The sequence below is a fragment of the Apostichopus japonicus genome, chromosome 16 (genome assembly GCF_037975245.1).
Source record: "Apostichopus japonicus isolate 1M-3 chromosome 16, ASM3797524v1, whole genome shotgun sequence".
NCBI lineage: Eukaryota > Metazoa > Echinodermata > Holothuroidea > Aspidochirotida > Stichopodidae > Apostichopus > Apostichopus japonicus.
Window position 1 is genome coordinate 30,194,606 of NC_092576.1, and position 27,033 is coordinate 30,221,638.

Genomic DNA, 27,033 nt, shown 5'->3' on the forward strand with positions numbered 1-27,033 from the left:
TATCAGCCTTTGTGGCATAATTTTCCAACCAGTTGCAGTTCGGGAAGGTTGAAGGATAATTTTGAACTCTTTCCAGTACTCTTTTTTACGAAGTTGTTCCTTTCTATAACTGGGTAGCTTGCCAGGAAGCATCTTTCGCAATTTATCGATTAAACGCCTTCCACTATAATTCTCTTCCAGATGAATGACATCATCTGAAGTCAAACGAGCCTCATTTTTTATTTCATGAAGGAAGTTCTTGAAATATTTCTTAGAGGAGTTCACCTTAGACAGAACATATAATATGTCACTTTTGCTAAGATGACCAGTAAATCTTCTGAGGTGCCTCTTCTTGTTAGTTATAACATATGATAGGCTTTTCAGCATTTTGACTTTATTCCGATTAAAGACATGTTTGTGACAGTACTTCAACAATGCCTGAAATTTTTTCGTCCTACCTCTGATATTTCCATTAAAATTTATCTCTGGATACTCTAATTTTTTCTTGCATGTTTTCCTTGGACTGCTACATAAGGATTGCACACTGTCAGACTGCTTTTCAGATTGAACTTTTTGATACATCTGGGTCTTAAGCATACTACCAATTTCTTTCATAAGACAATCACAGTCTACATTCCACCTTCCTTCCCTCTTTTCTTTAGTGAGAATTAGTAACGCATCAAAGTTAATGTGAGTCCTTACTCTTCCTTTCATAAGGAAACATGCAAGTGGGTCAGACAACTCAGCTTTTAATCTTATATCAATGAAGCTGTATCCTTCCTTTTTAACATGCTTAGACATACCAAGAACATTAAATATATCTTTACAGTTCAAATATACCTTATGTTCCTGAATTACGTACTGAACTTTCTGAGAAGCGATTGAGTGGATGTTTGTATATTATCAGAATTTCCCTTTGATAAGACAGTTTCACTGGTATTCTTTGGAGTGAAAGAACCTTTGTTAGTTTTCTTACTCATCGTAGGTGTTCCACAACCTTGCTGTACAGCAGCTTTATGAATAACACTACTACATCTACTATTTGTCACATAACATTTTGTCTTAGGAGTTTTTGTTTTAGGTGAGGACATTTTTGGATTCACAGGAGCTCCATGACCATTATCAATGCAACTATCATTTGCATTATTATCCTCTGTAAATTGACTTTCATCTATTAGAACCTCAAACTGGTTTTCAAAACGAAGAGATTTACTGAAGGAGCTTTTTGACAACTTTTTCCCTTTCCTTTTGGGTGTGACTGTTACCCAGTTACTGTCTGGAAAATGCGCTTTAGGACTGGTGTTTGTGCAACCATTTAACTCTGTATGAGCATTATCAGTGAGACTGTCAGAGGGGTTGTTGTCACAAACACTTCTAGTTTGCTCATTGTTAATAGTCAGGTCTACTGTGGGGAATACTTGATTTCTACAGTCTTTAATTTTGGATATTTCAGCCATATCAATGGGGATATATGTCTGTACAGTGTCACATTTTCTGTACACAAGAATGTGAATCCCTTTGTTTTGGATAGATGTAGTGTAGCTGTCTCCAAACTGTAAATTAGAATTACTAACTGCTCCACCAAAGCAATTATACAGAATCGGTTTATCATGCAAACCATCTAAATGAGCAAACATATTGTTGTGCTTCACCACTGTTGAAAAATGGTTTGGTTCAACCAGAACCGCTGCAGTCAAGTAATAACCACACTTAAATACATTGACATATTCATTAATGTGCAGAGGAGGGTTTTGATAGTTTTTAGAGTTATGAATTCCCAACTCAAGCACTAACACATTTGGCAGAGCTATATCTCCACTCAAAACAGTACTCTTCTTTGTGCAACAAACAGGTATCTTAGAATTAATGTAAACGCCAACTTGTTTTTCTATAACTTGGTCAATTAAGCCATTACACTTTGTGATGGCAGTTTGTGTCAAAGCCAAATTGTTTGCAGATATAAAACTGCTTTTTGTAGTGCAGCATGATGAACATTGGGAAACACAGTTACATGTGATGCTGAATTCACTTCCTCCGTCATCACACATTTTCTGCAAACCAACTAACAATTCAGCGTCCCCCCTTCCTTTTGGAGCAAAGGCCAGTGGTTTGTCTTGAGTGAGAAAGTCCCACACAGGTTCACGCCAAGAACAGTTTGGCTTCCCTAACTTATCTCTCTGTTGAGACAGGCGATCTAACAACCTAATTAATGGGCCCCTGTGGGGTAGCTGATAGTCTCTACAAAACTTAAAAATTCCAAAATAATAGATCTCGATTAATGAATCAATAGCACATGAAGCCCCATGAAAATTGTGGTTTGGGCATCGTAAACCGTTTTGAAAATGAAAAATGTTTTCCGAGAAATACATACTAAATGTATACAGCGAACATGGAACACACAATAGGAAATAAAATTCAAGCATCTTGTACAAAACTTTGACCAGGAAATTGTTAAAAATTAAAAATTGTTAAAAAAATTAAAACCAAGCAGTGGTCATTACTGCAACCCACATAAATACTTTTTTAACTCCTCCCTGTAGGTTACCTGCCCAATGGTGCAATGGCAAATTCCAATCTTCACAGTTGCCCAAAGCTGGAAGTCCTTTACATAAATTAATATGGACGACACAAACTGTGCTCTTCCCTCCTCAAAGTGAACATCCCACTGAAATTTCCCAAAAATGCCATCCAATTTGCCCAAAGTTCCCTGCAGCATGGAAAACTCTTTTCTTCTTTTCTTGACCATATCAAAAAGTTCCAGGTCTACATCCAGGTCACAGACACCCCATGAAAATCTTTTGCTTGCAGTTCTCCTTTCTAAAGCCTGCTTAATTTTTTTAATTCCATGGTAACAAAGAATTTCTTTTCTTTGTTGGCACCTAGCAAAATAACTCTCCTTTGTACTTAGCAGTGCATCTTTTACTGCCTTTTCTCTTATATCATTAACAAATTTTTTGGTCTTTTTTGAGAGAATAGCCTTACTCCTATGAACTGCTTCTGCATTAGCAGATACCTTTACGCCGTCCATCACCTCTCCATTCTTTATAAAACTACCTTGAAAAGTTTTCTTTCCATCAGGTTCAACTGATATTTGCTCCACAGCCAAAGACAAGTCGACATCCTTCAAATGGGCTATATCTCCACATGATAACAGACACTGACTAGCATCCATGGCTGCAAATATGAAACTGCTGCCTGCAAAAATGGAAAAGATGTGTCAAAGTGGCTGTCTTCATTCAGACTATTTAACACAAGATTGTCTGCCTCTCCATTTCATTCAAATCAATTCTATTATTTAATCAATCCCATCCCTAATAAGGCTATACGGGTTAAACGGTTAACTGAACAATCAGTTAGGTGGACTTATTGTGTCGTCAAATTAAATGTTTTTTTACAGCCATTTCACTCTAGCTGTTGCTTCTCTGGCTTTATTAAATTTCCACTCAATGTTTTGCTATATTGAAATTTCCACCAAAGCTATGAATGTTCTCCATTACATCACACAGGGTTGACCAAATAGTCCGGCAGATTAATTAGGTTGTCTGCTCCTTAACAATGGGCACAATGTATGGCTTGTACTGATTAGAACAGCATACCCCACTATAAATAAGCTGGCCTAACGTACTGTACTGCATAATGTTCAGTAGAGTGGAATCTGGTCATGAAACACAAGTCTATCGTGGTCAGGAGAGCAAGCAGAAAGCCAATGGGCTTAGTGTGATTCCTTGCCATTGTTGATTAAATAGATCAACAAGGTTCTTACACTGACTGTGGACCTACCTACCAAATATGTTAACTTAACACGTTAACAAGTTTATTTTTAGCAAAAATCAACTCAAGCCCTGCCCCCTAATAATTGTGCATAATATCACATTGAACATACATTATCGTGTACCTGCTACCTTCACACAAAGTATCATTCAATTCTGAAAATGTAAACATTTGACCCTGTAATCTCATTAATATTCTTGAGATGAGCACCAGAATGAATAGGGCTCTTCTACTCACTTTGGCCAATGAATAAACCAAGTATGACTTCAATCCAACTTGTCGTTGTTCAGTTACCGTGTTTACAAGCTAGTTTAGTGAAAATCAACTGAAGCCTCGCCCCCATAAAAAAAATATGCATAATATCATCTTGAACATATATCACCATGTATTCGTTATCTACCAACATATTAATATTAAGCTTAAATAAATTCTGACTTTTTCTCGCCGAATTATTAGCATTTGAAGATTTTTACGTTTGACCCTGTGACCGCATTATTATTTATGAGATGAGCACCAAGATCAATAGGGTTCATCTACTCACTATGGCGCATCTATGTACCAAGTATGACTTCAATCCAACTTGTCGTTGTTCAGCTACTGTGTTTACAACTATTTTAGTGAAATCAACTTAAGCCCCACTCCCATAAAAAAATATGCATAATATCAACTTGAACATATATTACCATGTTCTAAATATCTACCCAACACATTAATACCAAGTATGAATAAATTCTGACTTTTTCTTGTGGAGTTATTAGCATTACCATGTTCTGGTTTTGATCCTATTTATCAATCCCTTTAGTGAATAAACTTATGTGAATGAACTTACCAGTCTTATCACTTCTTTCGGCACCAGTTCGGGCATCATTTGAAGGATGTGCAGCAGTTGATATTTCATGCCTATTGGTCACTGAAATGTGGCAGGAAAATCATGTAAGTAATTTATATAAACAGTTCCATTATCAACTTCAAGAACTACATATAGCAACATCTTTTTTTGCAACCCTCACCAGGCACTAGCCAATAAGCATACCATTTGACATTTCTATTGCAAGGTAGGGAAAGGAAGGGGCCTGACTGACTGAACATCCTTAAAAATTCACACTGGGATATCAGCCTAAAGCCTGCATGTGTTGGGATTTAATAAACTCAGTCTCATGACTTTTACCCTGCAAATCTTTGATACTAATGATACAGGATTTTCAAACATTTTAATCAATTACCAAGTTCAACATGGTGTCAGATTATATCCCAGGAGGTTGGAGTGATCAAATGATTTGTCCAAACCCCCTTCTCCTGGAGGTTGAAGGTGTAAATTTAAAGTTTTGTTAAGCTACACCAGTACGTATTCTGGACTTTGTTTAGATAGTGCTATTGACTTTCAAGGCCATTTGTACTATTCCCTAGGTCAGCAACCCACCCCAGAATGCTTGGGAAGGGACAAAATAAATTGAACATGTACTCAACTACTCACTTGACTCTCTACGTGGCATCTTACATTTGGTGTGAACAGGATATTTCCTTTGCCTTTTCTGGACTTGATTATCTGCAAATATGCAAAAATGATTGACACAGTTGTGAAAGAACAGAAGGAGCACAATTCTTAGTAAATTTTACCTGATTGAAAGTTGTGTGAGAATTATTACCATTACCTTCCATTTTTACCTGCATTCCCTGTTTAACTTTTGTCAAATGGTTATAGGACATAATTGCTCATAATAACAGACAAAGATAGCCAAACATAAATAGTCAACTATGTAACGGTTAACCAGAAAGCCAGTGGGCTTATTGTGATTACTTACCAACCGAGATGATTAAATTGATCAGCAATGTACTTTTACTGACTGTGGACCTACAGTACCTACTAAATATGTTAACTTACCATGTAAACAAGCTATTTTTAGCAAAAATCAACTCAAGCCCTGCCCCCTAATAAATGTGCATAATATCAGATTGGACATACATTATCATATACCCGGTATTTACCAACACTTACACACAAAGTATGATTCAATTCTGAAAATGTAAACATTTGACCCTGTGACCTCATTAATATTCTTGAGATGAGCACCAAGATCAATAGGGCTCTTCTACTCACTATGGCACATGAACAAACCAAGTATGACTTCAATCCAACTTGTCGTACAGTTACCGTGTTTGTAAGCTATTTTAGTAAAAATCAACTGATGCCTCGCCTCCATAAAAAATATGCATAATATCATCTGGAACATATATCACCATGTATTCGTTATCTACCAACATATTAATATAAAGTATAAATAAATTCTGACTTTTTCTTGCGGGATTATTAGCATTTGAAGATTTTTACGTTTGACCCTGTGACCTCATTATTATTCATTAGATGAGCACCAGAATCAATAGGGTTCAACTCAGTATGGCGCATCTATTATCTTTCACCCATTGACTGCACAACTTTTGACAGCGAAAGAATGTTTTTCTTATACTTTCAAATTAATTGAAGATACAGTACCATGAGTCACACCAAGGCAGCTCACCATGCACAGTTAATTAACTATGGACCTCTCTTGTTGTAAGGGGTGATTCCCACACCAAATATGAGGTTCTCATATGGTGCACTTTCCATGTACAGTGGTTTCAGCAACCAATAAAATGCCATTGTATACTCACTGAAACATGAATGAGTAAGTACTGTGTATAATGTGTCAATAATGTGTATAAAAAAAATAAAATGCAACAGTTGCTTACCTTCAGTACATGACAGTAACTGGCTTCCATGAATTGTTACTTTCTCTCCACCTGGCAACTGTATTGTAACTTCCCTCTTAAAGCGATCGACTATTAGAACGTCGGCAGTGACAACTTTTTCTTTGTATGTAACGCTGACTACTTCACCAGCAGACAAACGTCGAAGGTGTGAAAGATACCTAAACTCCTGAGGGTATCTCCTTTTACCATAGCTAGATGAGGCTGCAAATTAGATATTAAAAGAAAAATACATTTCAACACATCTAGTATAGTAAAGCTAGATCTAATGGCATATATACGTGATATTACCTAGAGCTGTAAAGCACTTGTCAATTGAATGACTCACCCCACTAATCCTGGACAAGGTCAGTCATTGTAACAATGTGGGTTAACATACACTGACACACCCCTCAGTCACTGTTATGACTGACTTCTCATGTAAAATGACACATCCATCAGTCACAATATTGACACACAGTTTTATGTTTTTCATTGTTAAGCTCAGCTAAAATGACCCAACCCAAGGTCACTCCTGTCACTGAAAATTTTGATAAAGTGACACACTTGTGAGCCACTCTTTCAGTGTCAATGACCCACATTTGACTGACCATGTCCAGGGTTAGTGGGGTACGTCATTCAATATACAAGTGCATAAAAACTGCTTGAGGTATAGATGAAGGATCCTGAAAAATTTATTAGATGCACACCAGACTTTAAAATATAATGGGGTAGAATTAACATTTGCTAGCTTTAATGTATATAAGCAGGTAATGCTACTCTATAAAACCCAGCAAAACTTTTCATTACAATATAAGTTGCATTGCACAGTCACTACAGTGCAACATTCGTAGGCACAAGCTCATATGAGTAGCCACTGGCCAAGCAGTTTGGCAGAAGAGTTTGTAGGTTGTGTTGTGCAAACCTGATTGCTTCATTAAGATTAATGTATTTTACTAAAGTGAGGATCCATTGAAATATATGAATAATGTGTTAGTGTTACTGATTTTTCAATAAGTGCATCAAGAAAGCATGAAAAGGAAAAGATCTGGTTCTTTGTGTTGTACATGTAAAGTGTATAAACCCATGTGTGGTGTAAATATTATGACTATATATATCAATCAGAAGACTACGTCCTCCCACTCCTTCGTATGATCATATGAGTTCCACTACGGTGCTACTATGATGATTTACGTCAATTATGGCAACTGCGTACGAAAGATGCAATCCCATAAAACCCATCCAAGTGTATATGTGCAAATTGAATTGTGTCTACACAGTGTATAGGTGCAGAGTTCTGATTGAAACAGTATACACAGTAGGTAAAGATGAACCAATATCACATACCAAATAAAAATTGGACCAGTGGCTGTTTAAGACTGGGTTATATTCGGCATTGCACAGGTGCAAAGTAGCCTACTGTGTGATACAGTACCAACATTTACATACTACATACAAAATTGGACCAGTGGCTGTTTGGACCAGTGGCTGGGCTATATTCTGGTGAGCCTCTAACCTGGGATGATGGCAAAATCTCAATTAACCAATGAATATAGGACAGAATATGGAAAATGTTGTAGGTGGCTAATTTCTTATCCCAGAGAGAGAAATTGTGTTGCTGCTCATGAATAATTCATTGGTGCAACTTTCAAAAAATGCAAGATCCATTACTCATTAGGCTAATCCTGTTATGCATCATTATTTGGGGTGTATTTGGGGTGTACAGCTGCTGCCAGAAGTTTACTTGTTGAGACTGATTTCATACGCTATTAGTAACCCTTCAATTTAAGTCTAAGTAGCATTTTTACTACGATTAAAATCTGCACAGTAGACTTAGGCAGTTTCTGTTACTCTCGGCATCCCATACTTTTAGCTGATCACTTTCGGTACACAAATATTGGTGCGGAAATAACTTTTATTTTTCACTTGGTAACATGTACATTGAATGTTCTTCTCCAATTTTTGGAAATCAAATCCAAGATGATGAAAATAATCTGGGAAAGTATTAGAGAAATTCCCTTCCTGACTTTAAATGTCCAATGACTTTTTCAGCGCCACCTTAATTTGATTAGGCCCTAGTCTACATTAGGTTAAGTGCTGCCGTAATAAAGATTCACATCATGCAACTAAAAAATAAAGTTAATACAATTTATAGGCTACCTAACGTTAGGCTATTTTGCTAGGTGTACACGATGCACCACAACCCAGTCTTAGCTAGGTTAGGTCTAACTGAGGCTGAGCTTACTACTTTTAATTTTAGAAATTACTGTACATAGCCTAGGCGGTAACAACAGGTATACAAGTAACATGCTGTAGGGCTAGTATGACTAAGAATTAGTTACCCAGGTGCCTAGCAAAATTTGTGACAGTGGTCAAATTATATTCATTTATAACCCAATGTTCTCAAATGGGGTGACAAACAAAGAAAGAAATACCAATAAATTTCTCTAAGGAGATTCTGGTCAGAGCAATTGTCTCAGTGCCGCCCAAAACATTTTCGGTGTCGAACTGGTTGCCATGTACCTTAGCCTAGGTCTAATTGCTATGTAACTTGAAAGGTTAACGTTATGTCTTACTACGTAACGCTATGGCTAGGCTACTTTCGTGAATCTCGCACGGTATTGCGAACAAATTGTGCCTAAATTCCAGACCCCGAAAGGCCAAGATATCGTGATTTAAGCAAAACTGCTTTCGTCCGCAGAGCCACTTCTTTTCTGAACCTACGCCTTACTTCAAGAATGTATAAGAAGTATTAAGTGAGAGTCTACATCGAGTAGTTTTACCGATTATCGAAAGGTATAATATGTATAGTGTCGTGCACGTTAATCAGTAGTATACTAGTATAGCTGTCTGATGATGGTTCCTATAACATTACGTACACAACAAAGTCAACATACGCACAGAAACGTTTCTGTGGCCATGATGGCTCCGTGCCAAACTTTTTGGTTTGACGTCATCATTTTCTACAAATCGTAGTCTTAGCAAAAAAACTCTGTAATCTGCAGTCATTTTCTTTACATTTAGATCCAATTATGACAAATAATTATGATCTGGAATACAATATATACGTAAAAGTGAACTGTATACGCTATTAAACTTCACTCTTTGACACTGCTCTTAGGATACTGTAAAATCGGCATTGTGACATAAGTACATATTAATAAAACGCCGTGGAATTCTGTCCCCCTCCAGAGCTGAGACCCACATCTAAGCTCGAGAACACTCTCTCGCAAAAATAATCAAACTGCATATTGTTAACATAACTAACGGTAGCTACATCAAATAAAAACTTTCAATGAATTGTCACACTTACCGACGCCATAACTGAAGGGCTCTACAGGCCATCGCACGGATGATAATGGAAGTTCTTCGTCGTGGTCTTCACTCCAACCAATATATCTTACACGTATCGAATCGCTTTCCTGGATCACCCCAATGACTACAGCGTCTTCCCATCTACCCAACTCATCTATAGCTTGAATTTTATTTCCTACTGTGTATTCCATGTTCGCTTTTGGCCAAGTTAGAAAGCCATCAACTTATCATAAAAACTATTGTAAAAAAAAAGTTTTCTGATCCACTTTCTCCACGTCTTGCTTTCTTGGTGAACAGAGCTCAAATGGCGTGGGTACGCCGTCTTGTTTATTCCACGGATAATGGGCCGTCGGGTCCTGTCTTTGAACTTGAATACTGACCAGGAAGTCGTTTATACCACACCAATTTGCATACATATTCTATTTGCGTGAACAATAGTAGTGTGTTTAAGCCTGTAAACAATTGGCGGACCCAATCAACAATCGTGTTTATTACCGTAGGCTATAGATGAAAATTAAGAGACTAATTAGCGAATTCGATATATCGGTTTTTCGTTCTGATATTATATGCGTAAATTATTTCCCTGTTTCGACTCTTTCTCTTCCATTTGAAAATCCAGCCTTTAGTTAGACTGCCGTTCACCCTTCCCACAGCCAGTTTGATCACCTTTCCAGTATATTAAAAGGCCCGAGACAGGGGGAGTTTTTTCCCCCTAATGAATCAAATGATCAAAATGTGATCGAGCTGGGCCCTAGCCCAGGCTCCTGCAGAAATTAGCAAAGATGAAGTCGAGGCACTAGTTGCGGTTTGAAGTGTTGTTATTGTATTTTTTTTAAATTAATTTTACAACCAGTGAGGGCAACAAACGGAAGAAATAGTAATGAATACCTATGTGGGGGGTTTTGTTTCTCGATTCTCGACGTTTCACTTTGTATTCACGGTAACACGGAACGATGATTTTTCATTGAAGATATAAAAATAATCATCACTTCAGGTTAGGCATCGAGCTTATCATAACATTGACACATTACAACATTTGTGAGCCCAAGTCGTGTGTGTGCTAACTGAAAGGAACGCCCTATTACAACCCCAGTAACGCCACTGCTGGTAATATATGGCCCGTAATAGTGTAAGCGAAATTCATGACGAGCTGTAAACATTTTGCTGTCTGACCGACATCGGGTTAAAATTCGGACCGAGCCTCAGCTGCATTTCAGTTAAACACCTGTACGTCGGACGTCCATACGACCAAAATCTGACTGAACAATGTCTATCCGACGTCACACCGACTGCAGCAAAATCAGAGGCAATTTGGTGCAATATAGCACACTTCAACCCACCCACTCCTTTTTGTATATAATTTTGCATTTTCATCTGGCCTTAGATGCAATTTGGTGCTCCAAATAAGATTTTTTTTTCTCATTTGGAAATGAAAAAGGGGTTTCCTGACTTGCGAAGCGGGAGGGGGGGGGCGGAATTATACTTCCGCCCCTCCATATCTTTCACAGGGGGGTGCGGGGGGCTGGCGCCCCCAGCCCCCCGGTTCCTACGCCCTTGTGAAACAACACCGACTCTGTTAAAATACAATCTTTCTCAGTCCGTTTTCTTGTATCTGCTTATATAAAGGCAGTTAAACAAAAGGTTGATGTGTCAGCTTTATGCCTGGCAAATACATAGCTGAAGGGCAAAATTATATTCTTTATGTTATTGCGAGTCCATGATGCATGTGAACTGGATGGAAAACTATTTGAGATAAACTGAAAGTCTTCTACTGTGTTTCAATTTCATGTCGTAGGCACACCAATCCTTTCACCAAAGAGTGATTACAATGATAGCTTTTGCATTATGAATCTTATTTGCTGTTTTTTACAATATTTTTTTTTATATTGCTTCCTGGGCTTTGTTCAGCTATTACATTATATCAGCTCTTGGGTATCGAAAGTTTCAACGCGCATGTTGAAATAACTAGCATAGTGTTGGTTTCCAAAACTTTCCAGTTATTATTTGTAAGCCCAATTTTTGATAATTCTTTTATTTCCATTTTTTTTTTGTAGTTGTCTCCACTTTACAGCTTTAATTGTTTTGTATCTGTACATTTAATTGTTTTTGTATTGCTATGTTTTACTTTTTATGTATAACGTTGAATGTATAAAGCAGGGCCTTATTGGAAATCAGCTTTTGCTGAATAAGCAACCCTGGATAAAAATGCGAATAAATAAAAAATGTCGGGCATTCGGGCCCTCCATACACTCGCTCAGCGCCCGCAACACAATTTCATAATCTAAGGTACCTCCCACCGACCATCCTATTGATATTATGTGCTATTCGCCTCATAAGAATAGGAGGATGCTGTTAGCATTGAATGTTATTTTAAGGGGATCCGTAGATACAAATTGGCACCCGTGATCAAATCTCCGTATATTTATTTAACTCGGTTAGCGTAAAGCTAACTTCTCCCGAGGACCTGAAGTATCATAACCAATAGTGAAATGAAAAATATAGTAATATACAATAATAATAAGAACATTAATATAAGAAAATGAATAATGACTGGGAGTCATTTTTCCAAGAACAAGAGCCATTTCTGAAATCACGTAAAGGTTGCCACATATTCCAAACTAGTATAAGCGCATGAAAAGAAGAACGATAGCCGCCCGTTTTTTCCCTTCAGATCTCAGTACGAGAAACATGTATTTTATTTGTATAATAGAACAACTTTCGTTAATATTTTCCTACCCTAGCTATATGTCGATTTTACAAAACCTTCATGAAAACAGACTTTTTGAAAATGGATTTTGAAGCTCAGTCAACAATTTAAGAAATGCTTAGGCCTACCGTTAAATACTGGCGTCAAAAAATACATTTCGTATTTATTCCAATAAAGATCCACAACGGATAACAATGCTAAGTAGAGCTTACTTAAAGAGAAATAGAAGCTGCATGTACAGCATGGTCATTTTAAGTATCCAAGTACTATACAAAGAGATCGAGTTCACCGAAACATCCCTTTTCCTTATCACCTGAGGAAAACCGTCTTTTATAAATTATAGTAGGCCTACCATACAGTACTTTACATTTGATACAAAAGTTTCTTCTATACAACAGTTTCCCAAAATTTGTATGTGTCGCAATAGTTTTAAGTTTTAACCAAGGGCAGTACCATTCATAATTTGCATATTACACCAAAATTTACAATCGGCGTCCAGACGGCGGGAAAATGTAACATAATGTTCAATCTGTTGGGTCGTTTCCATGGTGCGATGAACTTGGGCAAGTTGCCAAGTTCGAATGTCGATGACCTACTTATGTTCCGTGACCAATGTCAATGGGAATTATGTGTGTAAAAACTCGTGTTTTTCCACGTGTAATATATATAGAAGTTTTACGTAAGGGGAGCGAATTTCGGGGCGGCTCGTTGATTGTGAGGAAGCACTTATCTAATCATCAACTTTTGTGAAAAATATCTTACGTTTTTTTTCTCCAGAAAATGTTTTTGACTAGTAATTGGAAACTCAATGTATCAAGAAGTACTGAGTCTAGACCTTATCATTGCATTTTGGGGGAAGACAGATCTTCAAGTGCAAAATATTGTTTTTTCATTCAAGGTTATCGTGGTTTTCTTGCGAGGTGTATACGGCGTAACTTTCGATGTAGGCTTAGAATTAGGATCGGCCGATGCCTACCTAGTTTGCATGAATTTTTACCTAAATTCAATTTAATGGGAATCACTAAGCATGTCGGAAAGACAGGACTCGACTTACTACTAATACTTTAAGTTTAAAAGTTCACAATGAATAGTTTTTAACAATCAACCAGTCCCCACCTGTTTGGAACTTCAGACAACAATAATGTAACTTAGGGGCTACATAAATACGGGATTATAAACTACATATATAAGAATAGTACAGATTTATTTATATCGTTAATCGGCTGTTGTTTACTCCAGAAAATATACTTTCAATACGTACAATATCAATCTTCGTACAAAAGTTCTTAAAAATAAAAAAAAAGTAGCGAAAGATAACTAGAAATGACATCGTGGAACCCCCCCCCCCCGCATTAATAAACGAATCCATTTCATTACAGCATCAACTCTCAAGTACCGAACAGCAGTGTGTAACAGTACCGTACCCTATGCTATAATCAGTGTTACCAGAGTTAGCGTTTTTACACTAGATCTAGCGTTTTTAGTCATTTGTGGGGTTCTAGCGCACGTTTTTTCTAATTTTGGTAATTCTACCGTTTTTTGCCTAAAACTAGTTAAAATTACCAAAAATTGACCACTTTTCAGATTTGTTAGACAAAATTCTTACTTGGAGACCCATCCAAATTTATTTTGAGTATTTTTGCCCAATCTTCGGAATTTCCTACCGAAAATTTCCATATTTTTTCAAATTTTCTGGGTCAGACTATCACTCAAATCAACTATTCAAAATCTATTTTGTGATCGGTGACCATTCATCCTACGAATCTGTGCTAAATTGACTCCAAACAACACGAATGTTAGGGAAACTACCATTTAGCGTTTTCTAGGGTTTTATTTTCGCAAATCTAGCGTTTTTTCGTCAACTGTCGCTGGTAACGCTGGCTATAATAATTTACAGTCCCGTGCGAAGATGGATTTAATTTGATATGCTCCCTTCGGTTTTGGATCAAAAATGATTAAATCGTTATAATTATTATCACAAAATGTGGTGAAATGCATAAGGGTGAGATTTTGTACATGGGAACCTTCACAATCATCGTTTGAAGGAAGAATAAATAACGAAAATTTCTGAATAACTTTGAGGTCTCGTAACATGCTGAGTTCACTAACGTTCGATATTTGGTGTAGCCTATAGGTCCAAATTACTACGTGAAAAGTTGATTCGTTAATATGTCTAGGCCAGTGCGTAAATTGATAAGATATTATTCAAACTAAGAACACAGGAACCAGAAATAAACGTGTTTTCTTTTCTCTAATTCAAATAGTAACACGTAGATATTTTTATTATGTCCTGGATTCCCGGGAATGATACCGAAACGAATGTAATAACCAGTTGTTTTCCCAATACCGGTAGTAGTTACACATTGCACTGTGATCGGGGTTAGTCAATGCCGGGATCGGGATGCCGGTATTCACTTGACTACCGGGATCCCGCACAACCCTAGTAATGAAATAGCCTATCTTCCCTCAAAATTGGTACATTGTACTTAATGCAACTCTTCTCATGCATGTAACAAAGGCTTGTATGTATCCTTGTGTATGTATAGGCCCCTACTAAACCACCTCAGGAGTTTCGCGGAAAAAGAAAAAGGATTTCCCCAAAAAAATTTCCAAAGATAAAAAGATGACGATTGTCCGTACCAAGTAACCATGTGTTTATGAATAGCGAATGGCCTAACCTACTAGATGTGTTAATGGCCCGAAAAGCGCCAAGAATAGTTACCCAAACTTTCCATCTCAAAAAGTATCTCAAACAAATCATCCATCTTCAATCTTTACCAAAATGTTAATTTTAATACCTAATTCTTACACTCCGACGTTATTTTGTACTTATGTTCAATATAATTCCGTTTATGAACAAATAAAAAATATGCCGAACTTAGTGTTTAACATCCTTGTTCGTCACTATTATTAACTCCATTCAAGCTCAATTAGAAATTTAAGCTTAGGCCAATCAAACTAAGTAAATAGTGACAACGTAACTAGTGTAGGATTACTGTTTAACGTTTCCAGATTGATATAAAGGAATGATAAGAACTAAAAACAACTCCAATGATGTTTCTAATAATAAAAAATTGCATTTACTTGTGCAGCATTAATTTTAACAAAAATATAGACCGTATTCAGAGGCCGGTTTCTCAATGTTACAACATAGGCCTAATGCGACAGCTATGGATTCGAGGCACATGAAAATCTCAGGTTTGGATGTAGTAACGTTTGGGAAATTTCCAAGCGTCGGTTATGAAAATTAGCGGTCGTCTGGTGTTATGTATTAAAGGCAAGCCAGACGCGGAAAAATCAGGAACCGGTGAATAAAAATCACGAAAATCGGAACCGGCAGCTAAAGGGAACTAAGACACGGAATACACTTCATACGATCATATGTCGCGAGTACTGTATGTACGCCTGTAGCTATAGCTGTGCATGCCTGTGAACAACGTTTATCTCTTGATCATTTGCATATAGCTGACACACTAGCTAATGCCGCGAGCAAACCGCATGTTCGTTGGTCCGTGTGATAGGGTTAAGATAAGTGGTGTAAGCAGAGCTGAAGCTCGAGATAAGCCCAACCCGAGCTCCCCCGCTTGAGGTCGGGTTGGAAATGCAACTTCGCTGTAAGGGGACTGTTTCCCTAATGCCAATTTTTCGACTTTTATTCCACCATTTCAAGTCAGATTTAAATAGATAAGCTAGGTATGTATGTCGTTATGGCATAGTGGAGTCAGTGAGGCTGAGAAAAATCATAGAAAAGGACGCAAAATGCTGCTTTAATATCTTTGAATCAGAGCTGTTGGAAATTCAAGAATTTCTGCTTTTGCGTTGTGTGTTAATACCTTTAGAACTTACTACATAGCTCTTTATCAAAATGCTTAAATACTAGATCCTCTTAAAAGAATATTCCCATGGATTTTCTGATACATGATAGAGTAGAATTTTATCAGTCAATTTGTGAAAAAACTATGTTGATACCATCTTGCCATCAAAAATTATAGTATTTTACAAAAAGAAAAAGGTCAATAAAAATGCCTTCAACAGGACATGTCTTTGTATAGTTCGCACATTCCTGCATTTTTTTTTCTCTAATATATGAAATTACATGATTTGGGTTGTTTAAAATGTGAAAAATTTTCAAAAAGATTGATACTAAATGTAAACTAACTAAAACCATATTCGACTGTTCTGAGGATAATTGATACCTTCAGTGAGGAAAAATATCAATTAATATTATATAAAGAGAAAACATCAAAATGACCCAAAATCTCCTGTCATATCATGCTCGTTGTCCACCTATATTGCACATTTTCATTCTAATTTTTTTCTGCTTCATAACTTTTCAAACAGGAATAACAAACAAACCGAGTTTTCTCACCACTTGATTATTAAAATAAGTTTCTAACACTACTAAATAAGAAAATTGTAGGCTGATATGCTGTATTGCCATTTAGGTTCATTGTCTAATAGCTGCCTGCTCCTCATCTGACTGTTTGCAGAAGTGAACTTTCCCTTGCGTGCGGAAGTTAAATGGTGGTCAGGACAGCAAGAGAGGCGCACCCTGCAAGTCACACCCTGAGAGTCAATCCAGTGTACCAATGAGATATTCATTACCTCCACCACTTTATGATGGCTTCACTCTGAAAATAAGCCTCATGTGTGGAACTATGGATATATAATGGATCTTATCCAATTTACCAATTTTTCTTTTTAAATTCCATTTGCACTTTGGTAATTTGTCTCTAAAACGCTGTTGAAAGTTCCGCTACAAAACTGAGCACTATACGAAGTTGGTTTAAGTAATTGAAGTTGGTTTAAGTCATTTAAGTTAAAGTAAGTCATTTAAGTTAAAGACCAACTATGGAGACTTTTCGATGAACATAAAATCCCACCATTTTTCATGTATGTAATCCTTAACTGACTCCAATTACATTGCTGTAATTAACTTTACCAATTTCGAACGTTAAATACGTGAAAAATGGGACGAAAAGTCAGCTTCTATTTCAGACATTCCTGAAACATTCCTTAAACATCAGGTCACCATGTGACGTCAACGTTTGTATACCTCACTCACAACTATACTTTTAGTGTGTAAAGTCGTATACTTGAGCTGCCAAAAACATCAAGGATATTACTCCTTTTTCCTCAAAATGCCACAATTCTGTGTTGTTGGAGGTTGCAGTTATACCTCAGCCAACAAAAAGATCAGCTTTTTTAGGTTTCCGAGTGGAAGAACAGACGTAAAACGCCGTAGACTTTGGATAAATTTTGTGAGATCAACGCGTAAAGATTTTTCAGCACCCTGAGTATCTCATGCCGAACACGTTAAAGTATGCTCAGTGCATTTCAAAGAGAGCGATTGGGATCCTCAATATTTGCTACGCAAGAAGTTGGCCAAGGCTGGCGTAATATTAAAACCAAAATTTAAAGTAGGAGCAGTCCCATCTTTGAAGCCGCAAAGAGAGTCACCCTATAAGAAGAGACGTCTCCTGTCCATCAGACGACAACGTTCCAAGGTATGTATAAATCTCAGCCTTCCAACCTAGGCTAGCTTAGGGTCTACATTGATTATGCTAAAGCGATGTGTAATAGCCTACATGCAGTTGCATGATGCAACAAATTTTCTACGAAAGCGCTAGCGGAGACTGAAACTGAAGTTACGGTACACGTAAATCGCGAAACCTGTCAAAAATTTTGATTACTAACCAAGCAATCCTGGGCATTGTACCTATGTTGTGCTATCACTGAAAGCTTCAATACCGTTGCAGCCAATTCGTACAACTTTCTATTCAAATTTGGTTCTGATGAGGCGTGATGAAGAAACATTAGGCCTAATATGACATAGCCTAAGCCTAGCTAACACTAATACTAATAGCTAGTATAACGTGAAGGCGCTCATACAGTGATGTAGGATAAACCAACTGTGGTATCATGGCTATAGCCTACTGCAAGCTAAGCCTTACAACAGTGTTCCTCAACCATACTTAGGCCTAGGTATATATGTGGTTTCTCTCGTGGAGTGCAGTTCTTGCTGTAAGGTGCTTCAGGAAGGTATATGTGAGGGCTGTATTTTCAATCTTTGTGGTGGTGAACTTTTATTCAAAGCTTTAGTGCGAACAATGTTTTTTAATAAGAAAAACATAGCTTAGACTACATTACCACGAGAAGATCCTACTGGGGTTTCCGACATGATCATCTGCTTGAGTTTTCACTCCGTTTGAAAAATATGCTGGTGAGAACCTTGGGTATTCATCTTATTTTTCTTGAAAACCCAGTTTCTACACATGAATTAATTATTGCATATTGCTACCTGTATTGGCTTTAGCTCTTCATTCTGTCACATTCCCTTTGAATGACTCCCTTTTTTTGGTGCAACCAATATGGTTATGGGGTCAATCTACTTCCTTTCTTTTGTCTCTTCAGGTGGTATCAAGATTAATTCAAAATCTTTCCAAAGGATGTTGGAAAAGGACTAGCTACTCTGCAAAATGATGCAGATACCTTGCAAGGTTTTGCTGACCAAGTTAGGAGTGAAATGCCCCAAGTGAATGCTATAAGCGTGGCCCCATCAGGTTACACAACTGTGCAGTCTGAAAATGACGGGAAGACCCACAGAAGTCACATTCAAGGCGGTGCGAAAGCGTCAGTGCTCGAAAGCAGTTACAGTATGCAGTAAAAATTGGGGTATTACCAAAGGTAAGAATGTCTTGTAGGTTCTGAAGGCAGGTTATATACTATACTATCATAGAATGTGCTTTTTCATGTGTATTTCTGGTATAACATACATAATGTCATAACTGCGTAGTCATTAAAGAATGTTTGAGTGTGGGGGTGGGGTGGGTAACATATTTCATGTTTTCTATTCAGGCCTAGAAATTTTTTATAACAGTGGATTTCTTTCATACAAGTTGTCCTACATGACAGAGGGGGGTTCCAATTAACAGGTAAAGCAAAATATGTAACAGATCATCAGTAGGTAGTATTAATACTTGTGGTTGACATATAACAAGGTTTGAAAATGAGAAAGATTTTTGCTCTGGCTCTGTGTGGACCTATTCATTACCACTTTTTGCAATTTCTCTCGGGATATCAGTTATTGAAACTTTGTTTTGTGGGACTTTATCATAGACAAGAAGATTTGATCCCAGGAATGGCCTGAGGAGGATAAAAAGGTGGTTAGAATAGCTCTCATAGTAAGCACCAGCTCCAACACTTTTAGGAATTATCTGCTCTCTAGCTTGTGCATACTGTATCTATATGGTAACAATTAAATATTCTTTATCATCACAACATTTTACCATGCAAGTAGAACATTAGAAAATGCCAAGCTAGTGGTGCATACATGTATTTACATTGTGTGACTACCTTAGTTAACTTCACTGTTAACTTCATACAGGAATGCAGACACCTAAATGGCACTCTGTGGAGACAAAGGAAGTGGCAACACAGTGGGAAGATCTTCATGAAGAGCCTCGAGTAAGATATGACCCTCCTTCTCCTGATGTCATTGATAGCTCTTCCAGTACAGATTTTTGCAAAAAGCTAAACAGCAAAATAATAGTGGATCCGGAATACACACCGGACAGTGATTCATTGCCCCTCAAAGACCCACATCTACAGTACTTGGAATCTAATGTGTAAGTATTATATCATATTTCCTTTCATTGTACAATCATAGTTGAAGTCAATTGCTTATGCTCATTATTTTGTACTAGGTTTTAGAGAGTATCCCTACTTCTCAATTGAGCAATGACAGTCCCCATTCCTAAAAAAGTTCTGTAAAAGGTTTCTTCTATAGCTTTTTACTGTATCTGTAAGAAAATTCATCTAGTTTTTGTTCAATCCAATCGTATACACTTGTAAAATATGCAGATTGACAACCCAACTGTTGCCCATGGGCAATGTGTGTTGAGTGAGAATCTGAGAATGAATTTCAAACATGATGTATTGAATGAAAGCAATTTTGAAGACCTGTGAAATTATACAAATTTTGCAAACATGTACTATAACCCTTGTCATGAAGAAAATTCCATACAGCAAAATCATTCATGAAAAACTCTGATGTATTAACAAATGCGTTTTTATTCATTTTAAAATTGCATCTTTTTTTTCCTTTATTTTCTCAGAGAGAGCATCGATGAGCCAACACCTCCTGACATTGAGGCAAAATACATGGTATTTGAAAGCTGCCTTTTGGATTTGTTTAGGGTATGTCCTGTTTGCCATGGAAAATCTCCACAGATCAGTCACATAAAGGGAACCATGGTGGTCATCAAGCAGCTTTACCAGGAGCCAGCACCCTGTGGCCTGGTAAGGAAGTGGTTTAGCCAACCATTCATTGGTAACCTTCCTGCCGGCAATATCCTCCTTTCCAGTGCAATTCTCTTCAATGGGGCATCTCCAAAGAAGGTTCTGAAGGTCCTTTCAGCCATGAATATGGAAAGTATTGCATATTCATCTTTCATGGAACACCAAAGGCTGTATTTCCAACCAACTGTCGTAAACATTTGGAGTAAAATGCAGCAATCACTGATAGACCAGCTCAAAGATACCAACCAGCAGTTGGTCATTGGAGGCGATGCCAGGAACGATAGTCCGGGGCACACAGCCAAGTATGGCTCCTACTCATTCCTCGAGCAGAACATTAATAAAGTCATTCATGTTGAGTTGGTTCAGGTAAGAGATTCAAAATGATTTTGTATTGCCCTTTTTTTCCCTTTTGCTTTATTGTGGTGTCAACAGGTGTCAAATGGTTAAACATTGGTAACATGATATCTCAAAAGAAGGAAGCTTGGAACAATCACATGTTTAGTATGCTGATTCAACACAGGAAGCCTATCAGTGGAACTGTTAGGTTAGCAGCTGTCATTTAGACTATACTATCTTCACAACTCAATGCTTTTTGGCTGTATTACTGAGATCAAGTATGTTGTACAACCCTATGGTACAGTTGTCAAACTCAAAAAAAGTAAGGTATATTAACATCATCTAAACCAAAATACATGCATTCAAGTTATTGTGAGTTGACCAATGACTACCTTTGAAGAAAGGGGGGGGGTATTCAATGCTTCATTATTATAATTTTTTTTGGGGGGGGGGCATATTTTGGGGCCACTGGCTTCAACCTTTCCAACTAATTTGAAAATACAATGTGCAAAGTACTGTTCTAAGTTAATAGTTACGTTTCTCATCATCGAATGATTTTTGTTTTTCGTTATCAAATTAGGTCCAGTTGTATTCTTCTTTATAAAAATACCTTAACATCTCCAATGTTTTTTTTTTTGGGTGGGGGGGGGCTGGTGGGGTGGTTAAACTGGCTATGAAAATATGTCACATCTTCCTTTCTTGTTTTCTTAGAAAAATTAAGTTGGCAACAGCTATCGAATGCAGCTGGAAGGTTTGAAGAGGGGAACGTCATGAATATCTCGTGTGGGCCTCAACCTTGGGACCATAATTACAGACCGGCACAGTCAAGTAACTAAATGGATTAGAGAAGAGTTGAGCCAGAAATCTGGAGTGGTGCATTACTTTCATGTTTGGCATATATCCAAAGGTACCTTCAGCACTCAATTAGCATAGCAAAGTGTCGTTTATTTGATTATTCTGTCTGATATCTGCTGACATGATAAATATATTCTATGAAGTAATATCACACTTCAGACATCCATTTTATGCCATTCAGTGTTCCCTTGGCCATCTATTTCTAACTTTCAGCTGATTTGTTTTTAATTCCTGTAATGGCGTATGTAAGATAACCATGATAACCACATCTTCTCCTGCATAATTTGTAGGAATAAAAAAGAAACAAAGGGCTGCCGGTGCAAAGAGCGACTGTGGGTTGATAAATCACTGGACATGGAGTATAATCAACCACGTGTATTGGTCTGCCTCATCAACCCCTTATGGAAACGGTGATGTCATGGCTGCCAAGTTCGCATCCATCTTGAACCACATCATGAGCATTCACATCCACAACAACGACCATTTTCCAGCCTGTGAGCATCCACTTGTACCTGATGCAGAGCGACAGAAAGCTTGGGTTCCAATTGGTAAGCGACCTGTTTCACCTCGCGATGTAATTTAGCCGTTTATTGACAGTCTTATTAAAGCTGTAATAAACTTTCATTGCAAGTTAACATTTAGATACCGAGGAAGTATTTTTAACAGTTTTGTAGAGTATGGAAGCATGCATTTCATAATCAGTCAGTTAATTTTCTACATATTGGTTGTTCTCTTCCATCAATGAAATCAACTCAACATTGTAATAAGTACCGTTAATGAGATCATTTTCGAAAGACTTTGGTGAGTACATTATAAGTACCTGCTTAGACACATAAAGTGAATTTCGTTTGTTTCTGTTTATCTCAGATTCAAAAGCTGCAGAGGAGCTACTAAGGATTCTGGATTCCCCTTACCTAACTCGAACCATGAAAATGATGTCACCATTTCATCAAACCCTCCGACGTTGAAACATACCATTCGATCATCAACATATGGCATATAGCTACCAAAGCATGCTTGTCCGGTGAGGAATTTGACATATTTTTATTCCTTAAAAGTAAAGTAGAGTGTAGAGGTAGAATAGGGTCTTACAAACGGAGTACAATTCACAGCACTGGTCCTAAACACCTCCAATAGTACCACTCATGTACTATTACAATACTACTTTATGAGAATTCTTGTGTGTTCATGAGGCATAAGCTGTAATCTTTTTTCTCCTTCCCATACAGATTGTATCTTGCTGCTATGCACTATAATGAAAATGCTGGACGATCCCAGAGAAAGAAGAAAGATGGGACCCTACGGTGGTCGATCAGCTTCCCAAGGGGGAAGGACGGAGACTATGTGCTGCACAAGCTCTTGGAGGAGCCTACTTTTGGTATGAACTATGACATGTTTGCTATAACTTTTAACTGAAATCAGTACTGAGCTCTATAAAATTGTACTGCCATGTTATGGTGAAGGAGGGGAGGGTGGTTGGCTGGGGTTGGAGAGGGGAAAGTTTTATCCTCTTTTTCAGCTCATGTGGAATAAAAGTAATACCAAAGCAGGCAGATTTGCCTTTGATCATCATATACCATAGAAGGGGTGGTTTCCTTTCTTTGTTATTCAAAAATGAAGGAAATTTTTATGAGGACTCGTGAAAGTGACCAGATGACTAGTAAAATATGTAAGGTATTGCAAACTTTATCTCACTTTATTTCAGAATATGTCCATGAGCTAATGGAAGAGGCAGTTCAGTTGGTGCAGAGAGGTGGAAAAACTCTAAGGCAGACTATACCAATCCTGAGCAATGTTCCACCTCCACTTGCTGCTTCCTTAGAAAACACCCCGAGTTGCAAGTTGCTGTTGGAAGGGAAACTTCCAGATTTGCCCATATAAAGTAAAATAGAGTAAACTAAATGAAAGAGGATGCGAAATCATTGGTTTCTATTTATAATTACCCCAACTTTTTTATGGAACAGTCGCATCAGAAGTTTTAACTTGAAAATAAAAGTCAAATGTCACTGCTCATCAACAATTCCTGGTTGGAATCCTGTCATTCTTTGTCTCCTGGGAGGTGGAAAAGTTTGTCTTATTCTGTCAACCACACAAGAGGGTAAAGGAACCGTGTTATTTCGACCAAGTATACCCCAATTCCATCGGACCACCTATCGGTAAGCTGTGTATCTGTAGCGCCTTTCCAAAGGAAGAAATAACGAAAACGAAAAATACTAATGTACAACTGTTTTAGTTAAAGCTTTTTATAACCCTCTACAATATGTTTCTGCCTACATGGTATCTCAGAGCAAAACTTTCTTAATGAGCAAGTGCATATCTTGGATCAACATACATTGAGATGGATAGGGGAGAGAATGGGTGGGTCCAGAGATACTTTTTGCCTCGATATGGGTTGACTGAGGTGCTTTGAGAGGATTCGGCCATGGGGGAGGAGTGGGAAGGGGTGAGTTGACCAGGTGAATGATGATGAAAACAACACACAATGAAAACCATGTATAAGGCAAAAGTAAACATGGTTTGTCTTTGCAATTATATTAAGCTTTAAGCCAAGTTTGGTATGCAAATTACAGTAAGAATGCCTCCATACCTACTTCATGATCGTTACTCACTGATGACAGTCCTCAAAGTACTGAAATGTGTGATTGTTATGCTGTGATAATATTTTGTACTTACTCGTGATCTCTATGGGGTACCTGTCTCTGTTCCCTTCTGCTGTAGCCAATGTATGCTACATCCAGAACCACAATGCACAAAGCTACTGACTCAAAAGCTTCGTGTTGAGTGATGCAAGTCTCAGGTGTACCTGCCTGCAGCATTGTATCCTGCATACATGGTATTTCCTGACAACAAACGCTCTCAGTGACTGTTGGCATTAATGCACAGGCCCCACAGCGACACCTACATTATGAAGTAAAAAAGACCCAAAGCTTGGAAGTATGTTTAGAAATGTTTTATGATGCCAAAAAAGGCAAACCACTGCATTCAAGCAGATACAGTAGGAATTCAAGCAGCTGCAGACTGGATTACTACTTTTGAATTTGTAAACAATAGATGAATACCAATACCTTGCTGAGTTAATTGAGAAGTGTTTTAATCAAGTGTTTGTATAATAACTTTGTGGATATATAGCAGAGGTTACACCTATGGAGTAAGTTGCTTCAGTGCCGTAACTATTCACAACATAGAAAATGAATGGCTTCCATACAGATATTATGTTAACTACATCTTCAGTATTTTCTTTTGGAATCTACGTTAATAAGACCTTACCCAACCAACCAATGGGTACACTTTGTTCTTGCAAAAAAAAAAAGGTGTGATATCATTAGCTTCAAATTCATGTCAACGTCTTATTAAATGCTTGTTTAAACTATGGCACATAAGAATCAAATTATCTGGTATTGCAACAGAAGTGGGAGCGTAAAGACCCATTCATATTTGTGGTGTAAAGCAATCGACAATTGAAGAATTAATATTTGTTAAATAAAACCGACCACAAAAGCGAAAAACAAGAATTTTGGTAAGCAGTACCCTGTGGCCTAAGAATCCAGTTTCCCTCTATGGTTTATCGGGAAAAATAAATAAATAAATAAAACATGAAATGTGACTTGAAAGTATTTAGTACCTACCAGTCGAGTCTTTGAAGCCTTTCCATGTTTTCATTTCTTTCCATTGGCTGCCGTGGTTGCTGTTCCCCTTCGGGGAGTAACGGTTCGAATCTGTATGGGGCAGCGCCAACCAAATCACGGGCGAATTCTTCTTCGTCCGTGTCAGGCAATTGCTCTTCTTCTGATGAAGTGCTTGATGAATCAGTATCATCCTCGTAAGGGGACTCCACGCACTCACCACCGATCTCGCCAATAGCTATTTCTTCGTCCACTTCAAAATCATTATCAAAATTTTCCCCTAACGTGGCGGTAGCGAATGCCATGTTTAAGTTGATGTTCGATGTAACTTGTCAAACCATTGTAATGTTTATGTGTTGGGTCAGGTTGTGGTAGGAAACCGACAACTTTTAGAGAACGAACACGCGTCTTATACTGTAGGCTAACTCTATCGAAGAATTTATTCCCCGACAATCACGTGTACAATAACAATGAACTATTTAGTGGGTTACTCCTCGAAAGGCGTACAAGCAGCACAATAGTTTCGCATATAACAACAACAAAAGACCTTACGTTCAATTTGCTGCTGCATCCGTTTTAATAAACTATGAAGTTTATTCGCCATAGCTGTTTACTCTGACATTGTTATGCTGACATTGTTATTCAAATAATGCTAAACTGATGAACTTGTAAATGAAGTCTTCAAAAGTTTTCTGTGAATAGGATCGATCGATTAAAGGCGATATCGCTCGTAGACTTTTTTTTGAGGGCGCTGGCATTATCGAGGTTTCAGCGAGGTTTAATGGGACCCCGAAAACTCACGTGACCTCGGTGGCAAATTTAGATCAGTGAATAGCACAGGCAAGCGTATGCGTAACAAGCCCGTACCCATGCACACATAATGTTATAGCACAGCATTTCAGATTATTGTACTGTTTACCGCAAAGGATTTTCGTACGCGATAGTTTGTTGTTTGTGTGCCTTTTGAGTAAAGAATACTGTACGATTTTCGTACAAATACATTCGATTAGACTAGAGTATAGTGACAATCATGGAAAAGGGATCAGGGCAAGGAGAATCGGGCGAAAGAAAACGACCTTATCCTGGAACGAGCGTATAGGTTCAAATGGAGGAAAGCCATTGTTGCATGGACCTGACAAAAACAGCAGTGCAAAGGAACAACAGCGACGAAGAGATGCCACGAAGATCTATCTTGTACGTTCCTACGTAAACTGGCAAATGGAGAAAGAACTCTACAAACATGTCCACGATTTGACTTCTGTTAGCAACGCAGATTTCGCAGAACATTTGCTTCAGGATCACACAAAAAGGTAATGATTTGCTAAGCTAGGCTAAAACTGTATAGGGTAATACTAGAGTTAACTGTAACAGGATAAATCGGCCATGATTTTAGATGTAACTCGTAAGAAAGGTGGTGCAAAA

At 37.8% G+C, this 27,033-nt stretch overlaps 4 protein-coding genes across 5 annotated transcripts; 2 read left to right on the forward strand and 2 right to left on the reverse strand.

Moving 5' to 3' along the window:
- Positions 1-1,045: 1,045 nt before the first annotated feature.
- Positions 1,046-10,485, reverse strand: LOC139983029 (uncharacterized). The gene is made up of 5 exons (XM_071996350.1): positions 9,788-10,485; positions 6,478-6,699; positions 5,225-5,296; positions 4,580-4,660; positions 1,046-3,174 (listed from the first exon to the last, which is right to left on the reverse strand). Exons 1-5 carry the CDS (start codon positions 9,978-9,980, stop codon positions 2,477-2,479), a joined length of 1,266 nt encoding a protein of 421 aa, XP_071852451.1. The 5' UTR covers positions 9,981-10,485; the 3' UTR covers positions 1,046-2,476.
- Positions 10,486-18,291: 7,806 nt separating this feature from the next.
- On the forward strand, positions 18,292-21,921 carry LOC139983030 (uncharacterized). 2 transcript variants are annotated; one of them, XM_071996352.1, is made up of 4 exons: positions 18,292-19,183; positions 19,884-20,124; positions 20,614-21,163; positions 21,845-21,921. In XM_071996352.1, exons 1-4 carry the CDS (start codon positions 19,084-19,086, stop codon positions 21,851-21,853), a joined length of 900 nt encoding a protein of 299 aa, XP_071852453.1. In that variant the 5' UTR covers positions 18,292-19,083; the 3' UTR covers positions 21,854-21,921. The 2 variants fall into 2 exon arrangements, with proteins under 2 accessions (XP_071852453.1, XP_071852452.1); XM_071996351.1 differs by lacking the exon at positions 21,845-21,921 and having other exon boundaries at positions 20,614-21,416.
- Positions 21,922-21,973: 52 nt separating this feature from the next.
- On the forward strand, positions 21,974-23,869 carry LOC139983032 (uncharacterized). Its single transcript, XM_071996354.1, has 4 exons — positions 21,974-22,536; positions 22,856-23,012; positions 23,218-23,366; positions 23,694-23,869. The coding sequence occupies exons 2-4, from the start codon at positions 22,981-22,983 to the stop codon at positions 23,867-23,869; spliced, it is 357 nt and encodes a 118-aa protein (XP_071852455.1). The 5' UTR covers positions 21,974-22,536; positions 22,856-22,980.
- Positions 23,870-24,042: 173 nt separating this feature from the next.
- Positions 24,043-25,916, reverse strand: LOC139983031 (uncharacterized). The gene is made up of 3 exons (XM_071996353.1): positions 25,615-25,916; positions 24,662-24,886; positions 24,043-24,166 (listed from the first exon to the last, which is right to left on the reverse strand). Exons 1-3 carry the CDS (start codon positions 25,914-25,916, stop codon positions 24,139-24,141), a joined length of 555 nt encoding a protein of 184 aa, XP_071852454.1. The 3' UTR covers positions 24,043-24,138.
- Between the last annotated feature and the right edge of the window lie 1,117 nt (positions 25,917-27,033).